The 5,478-nt window shown below is 31.1% G+C and overlaps 1 protein-coding gene across 1 annotated transcript in view; it reads left to right on the top strand.

Annotated features, from left to right (window-relative positions):
* The first annotated feature begins 2,769 nt into the window (after positions 1–2,769).
* Positions 2,770–5,478, top strand: part of LOC120252497 (disease resistance protein RFL1-like) — a 5,092-nt gene continuing 2,383 nt past the window's right edge. Inside the window, 4 exon segments of the mRNA XM_039260668.1 lie at positions 2,770–3,353; positions 3,385–3,540; positions 3,542–3,658; positions 3,789–4,588. Coding sequence (XP_039116602.1) covers positions 2,770–3,353; positions 3,385–3,540; positions 3,542–3,658; positions 3,789–4,588 — 1,657 coding nt within the window.

Below are 5,478 nucleotides of genomic sequence, written 5' to 3'. Positions count from 1 at the left end.
AAATAAATAAATTGATACTATTAATTGAATTTTATTTTAATAGCTTTTGTTTGTTTTACTAATATAATTGTAATTATAACAATTTAGTATCTTTCACAATATACCATTATTTAATATATTGATAGTGTTATAAATTCATTTTGTTGCTAGAGTTATCACTATCAATATATTAATAATATCGCATTTTTATCACGAATATTTTTGTTACTTGATATTTTTATTTTATTATGATGATAATTTTTGTCAATAAAAATAGAACTAGTAGTGACCACTAAATAGTTTGTCATAAAAATAAAAATTCCCATTATTATCATCTGTTATTCATTATTATTATTATTATTATTTTTTGTTATGTGTCAATATAAACAATATAAACATAACAAGTAAATGATGAGAATATACCCTATCATAGTTAGCGATAGAACCAAGAATTTTTCTAGGGGTGACAAAAAAACAAAGGCTAGTAGAGTTGTTTAGGTTTTTAGTTGAGTCATAATAGAACTAGTAAAAATGTCATGCCGCTCAAACAATAATACCATATATACCAATTTGTAAAAATTCAAAAAACCAAATAAATATTTCTACAATTATTTTCCTAATAAATATAAATTTTTATGATGCATATACCGATTTGTAAAAAGTCATAGAACAGATGAGATATTACTACAAATAGTTTCTTAAATATATAGTTTTTATAATTTATACCATGTATATATATATATCAATTTACAAAAAATCAAAGGACCAAACAATAGATTTTTACTAATGTTTTCTTATAAATAAAATTTTTTATTCCACATATTTTAATTTTCAAATAGCAAAGTTTTTTATAAATATTTTTTTTAAAATATATGTTTTTTATATCATATATCAATTTATAAATAAACAGTGACCACTTTGCAAAAAGCCAAGGGAATATGGCCTATTTGGCCCGTTCGCTCCATGCTTGGGCATATTGTAATTGACGACTATAAATTTTTATAATTTGTTTAATATTATTATTTGTAAATAATTTTAAATATTTTTTTATAAATATTCAACCTATATATTTTGACAACCCAACAGTGATATTTAACATATCAATAGCATTTACCAAACTAAACTTTGAGACTTTATCGAATGGTACGGTTTCATTTTTTTAATCTTAGCTTTTTAAATTTAATCTTTCATATTTTTAATTTTAATTTACTAATTTATTAGTTTTTAATTACCATTTGTATTTTATTTTTTTATAACATATTGTGCTATTAATAAGAAATTTTTATACATATTATAATAAAAACATTAAAAGATGTATCAAAAGAAATTAATTCTATGGCATTATATATTGCATAATTTTTAATTTAAAAATAAAATGAAATTAGGACTGTCAGTTTTGATTTGTAAATTGTAAACCAAGTCAGAACTGTTAGTTTTAGATAAATAACATAGCCCACAATCAAGTATACCTTCTAGAAATAAAATATTCTCTGATTTGTTTATATGTAAATAGTTGTTAGGGTTTCTAAATATGATATAGCCACTCACAAATCTAATGATACAAGGTTATATATCTAGTCCTCCACAAGTCAACCATCTTAGATTTTCCATAGGCATTTGAAAAGATTAGAATCAATCTTCTCTTCTTCATCCGATCCTTTGCTTGGCTGACATTTCATGAGTTTATATATCATCAACAAATTAATTCATCATCTTGAATTTTTCATAAATAATATATTTTACTTAAACTCCTAAAAAATATAAGCTTAATATCTATCGTTTCAAATTCTTGACCCATAAGCTTCTTTAAATCTTTACGTAAACTTGGATTAAATCCATGAAGATATAATGGTTATCAATAGAGTTAACAAATAAAAAATTTTTAATTTTCTCATGCCTTGACTTTGAGAGCATATCTATGTGGGCATCTGGTGAATCCATTTTCTTGGAAATACTTGCTAACTCGAATATTCTAAGCCTTTAAAAACCCATTTTACTTCATTTGTCTTTCATATTTGAAGGAGAGTTGCCAATTCTTCATCTATTACACTCCTCTGCTACTCATCTTTTGCAATATTTTCAAAATTTATAAGCTCGCCTCCCTCTCCTCCTATAAGTAACTCAAAAAAATCTTTAAAAGTAATGCTACAACTAATTTAATTTATCATTAAGCTCCACAAAACTTTTGTCACTCCTTAATTAATTGAGATGTGGGTAAAGGCTTTTTTTTAGAATTAATGATAATCTCTCTAACTCCATAAGAACTATTAATAGCTCTCATCTGAATAGACCCAACTACCAAATTTTCTTTAGTGAGATAAGGATATTGGAAAGAAAATGAACCTTTGGGTAGGTCCATTGCTTCACTAAATAAACTAGATGTCATACCATTTTGTTTGAAAATAAATGTAATAGGCACTCACAAACAACTCAATAGATACAGTAATATATGCACACGATAATGATTCAGAAGAACATGATCAAACTTCTACATGGATTTTTTACTTATTTAGCTTGTTTATAAGATCATAACTAATTAGGTATTTATAATATTTGGAAACTCATCATTTAGGAATTTATATATTTACAGAAGCATTGGGTTCTCTTTGTGTAAAACTATACAATTTATTCTCCAAACATTTATTTCATGTACGTGAAAACTCTTCAATTTATCATTTAGCATATAAATGTTAATCATTTAGCATCACTTAGTTTTTTATTTATAGAGTCAATTAATTTCTCATCAATCTCACTCACAAATAGGCACACCTCGGTGAGAAATATAATATGATGATTCAATTGAAGGATGACTACAACAACAGAGGTTGTCTTGTTGGAAGTTGTTCCCTCAATTGTTGGGCCAAGTACAAGATTAGCCAAAGATCAATCAAGTTACTCAAAGAGATCAAGAATTTGAAGACGGAATATGATGCTTTCAAAGAAAAAACAGAGGCACAACCTCCAAGAGCAGTTAGGGAGATCCCAACTTCATCAATTGCTGTGGGCAAGATTTTCAAGTTAAATCTTGAGAAAGTTCATGGTTACTTGGCAGATGACAATGTATCAATGGTGGGGATTTGGGGCATGGGAGGGGTCGGAAAGACAACTCTCTTGAATGAAATCAATAACTCATTACAAGTTGGTGGTGCCAACATGGGGTTCAAGCATGTCATTTATCTGGTGGTTTCAAAAGAACCTCAATTTGAGAAGCTTCAAAAGGAGATATCTAAAAGGTTGGGATTGGCCTCTAACTCTGAGAAGAGTGACATATTTGAGTTTTTGAAGAACAAGGACTTTTTGATGCTATTAGATGATATGTGGAAGGCAGTGGAGCTTCCTGAAAAACTTGGTATTCCACTTCCTCATCATCAAAAGCCAAAGCTCGGGAAGATAGAGGTCAAAGTGCAAGCACAAGGTGATCTTCACAACCAGAAAAGATGATGTGTGTGCTCGTATGAAAGCTGACAAGAAGATCAAAGTTGAATGTTTGGATGGAGAAGAAGCATGGCATCTTTTCAAGCAACATGCAAATGAAGAGACCATCAATTCCAATGCTGGTATTAAAAATTGCAATGAAAGTTATGGAGAAGTGCTTTAGGGCTTTACCACTTGCCCTTAAAGTTATTGGTGGAGCCATGTCGAATAAGAAGAAACCTCAAGAGTGGCGTGACATGCTCAGGTCATTAGTTAACTTGGACGTCAAGACATACACGATATTGAAGAATCATTGTTTTGCACTTTTTGAAGCTCGGCTTATGATAATTTCATGGATGATACTCTACGTCAATGTTTCTTGTGTTGTGCTCAAGTGGCCCCGAAGATAAGGAGATTTGTGTGTTTGGTCTTATAGAGTATTGGATTGGAATTGGATTGATCGATGACTTCAGAAACATTGGAGAAGCTTTTGATAAGGGATATAATCTCATTGGAAACTTAAATGCAGCATGTTTGGTGGAATTGCACAATAGGTTTGGTGAAGATTATGTCAAATTACATGATGTGATTCGTGATATGGCACTGTGGATTGTCTCTGACTGTGGGAAGAAAAAGAACAAATGGATTACATGTACAATAGATGGCGATGATCTTAGTCAATCTATAGAGTGGGAAGCAGGTACTTGGAAGGAGACAGAACGAATATTTTTCGAAATGGATAATTGGGAGAGTGACACAATCTTATTAAATAATCTAAATATTGATGCACCAACTTCTCCTCGATATCCTAATCTTAAGAGTCTATTTATTAATGCAGGATTTACTATCTCCTACGCCCGGTGGGGTAATAGGTTCCTAAATATTTTCCCTCACATGCCATCTCTCATATACTTGAATCTATCTAGGGCACCTATCTCTGATGTTTCAAAAGAAATTCGAGTTCTAGTCAATCTTCGTTACCTCAACATCAGCAACACATTCATTTGGTCACTTCCACCTGAATTCAAAGAGCTGAGGGAATTAAAATACTTCATTTGTAGAGATGGCCCAAGTATAAAGGATGGGTTGTCTATATTATCAAGGTTACCCAAGTTGCAAGTGATTGATCTTTATGAAAATAATTGTTTAGAAGCAGATGATTTGAGTTTATTGAAGACAAGAGTTAAAGAGATTGGTATGCATGTGACCTCAATTGAGACTCTTGGTCTTCTCAAGCATTTGCCAACTCGAATATAAGTATGCAAGGATCTGCATTGTGTGCCTAAACTCCGCTTTTTGTGACTTGAGTTACAAACATGGTGGTGAGGGGTTTTGATGAAGTTAAAAATTTATCAATGTCGTGACGTTAAGGAGTTGTTGATAAATGGCAGTGGGTCAGTCTAAATCATATCAATTTGACTCATCTTGCAAAGCTCAAGCAAATCACTTGGCCAGCAGAAACATTACCTAGTCAATGCTTCCCGAGGTTGACATTTCTTTACATTGGTGCTTGTGATTCTCTTAGGAGTCTTTCGTGGGTTTTGCATCTCCCATGCCTTGGGAATTTAATTTTTAGAATATTGTTCAAAGAATGGAGGAATTGATTGACCCTCGCAGATCGATGCAACAAGCTTCATCGTGCCTCTGCCACCTTTCCTAGCCTACATTGTTTGAGAATCGGGCACTATGCGAACTTAGTCGACTCAAGCACATGTCCATTGATTTCCCGCTTTTGTCTAGACTTGACTTGCGCGATTGTCCAAAAGTCAAGAAACTTCCTTTCAAGTCATCCATTGTCAATAATAAATTCCAACATGTGTATATAGATCATGAAATATGGGAGAATTTGGAATGGTAGGACACAACAATCCAATCTCATCTCGCGAAGTTTCGGTAAGAAATTATGATTCATGTCAATATTTTTAGTATATTATGAAAATATACATTCAAATCATTGTTAGTTGAAAAATAATCTCTATTTTAGATTATGTTGTTGTAGAACATTTTATATTAGGAAGTATTCTCGGTTTTATAAGAGTTGCTTTTGTCATTATTGTCTAAATGTGTGCATTTATTGTAATATTT

This window comes from Dioscorea cayenensis, chromosome 21 (assembly GCF_009730915.1).
Source record: "Dioscorea cayenensis subsp. rotundata cultivar TDr96_F1 chromosome 21, TDr96_F1_v2_PseudoChromosome.rev07_lg8_w22 25.fasta, whole genome shotgun sequence".
Lineage (NCBI taxonomy): Eukaryota > Viridiplantae > Streptophyta > Magnoliopsida > Dioscoreales > Dioscoreaceae > Dioscorea > Dioscorea cayenensis.
Note: the sequence above shows the minus strand (reverse complement) of the source record. Positions and strands in the feature narration are given on the sequence as shown.